The sequence below is a fragment of the Carlito syrichta genome, unplaced genomic scaffold (assembly GCF_000164805.1).
Source record: "Carlito syrichta isolate Samal-C Ts95f unplaced genomic scaffold, Tarsius_syrichta-2.0.1 Scaffold248385, whole genome shotgun sequence".
Classification (NCBI taxonomy): Eukaryota; Metazoa; Chordata; class Mammalia; order Primates; family Tarsiidae; genus Carlito; species Carlito syrichta.
The window spans coordinates 1-461 of NW_007192481.1; the positions used below are offsets into that span (position 1 = coordinate 1).

The 461-nt window shown below is 60.3% G+C and overlaps 1 protein-coding gene across 1 annotated transcript; it reads left to right on the plus strand.

Moving 5' to 3' along the window:
• Nucleotides 1-3: 3 nt before the first annotated feature.
• LOC103253725 (actin, cytoplasmic 1-like) lies at nucleotides 4-456 on the plus strand (the record flags this gene model as incomplete). The annotated part of the gene is made up of 1 exon (XM_008051966.2): nucleotides 4-456. A coding segment is annotated over one exon (453 nt), but the record flags the coding sequence as incomplete, so codon positions are not given.
• Nucleotides 457-461: the final 5 nt, after the last annotated feature.

The following is a 461-nucleotide window of genomic DNA, read 5'->3' on the forward strand; positions in this document are numbered from 1 at the left end:
TGGGTCACCCACACTGTGCTCATCTACGAGGGGTATGCCCTCCCCCACGCCATCCTGCGTCTGGACCTGGCTGGCCGGGACCTGACAGACTACCTCATGAAGATTCTCACGGAGCGTGGCTACAGCTTCACCACCACGGCCGAGCGGGAAATTGTGCGTGACATCAAGGAGAAGCTGTGCTACGTCGCCCTGGACTTCGAGCAGGAGATGGCCACCGCCGCGTCCTCCTCCTCCCTGGAGAAGAGCTACGAGCTGCCCGACGGCCAGGTGATCACCATCGGCAATGAGCGGTTCCGCTGCCCCGAGGCTCTCTTCCAGCCTTCCTTCCTGGGCATGGAATCCTGTGGCATCCATGAAACCACCTTCAACTCCATCATGAAGTGTGATGTGGACATCCGCAAGGACCTGTATGCCAACACGGTGCTGTCCGGAGGTACCACCATGTACCCAGGCATCGCTGA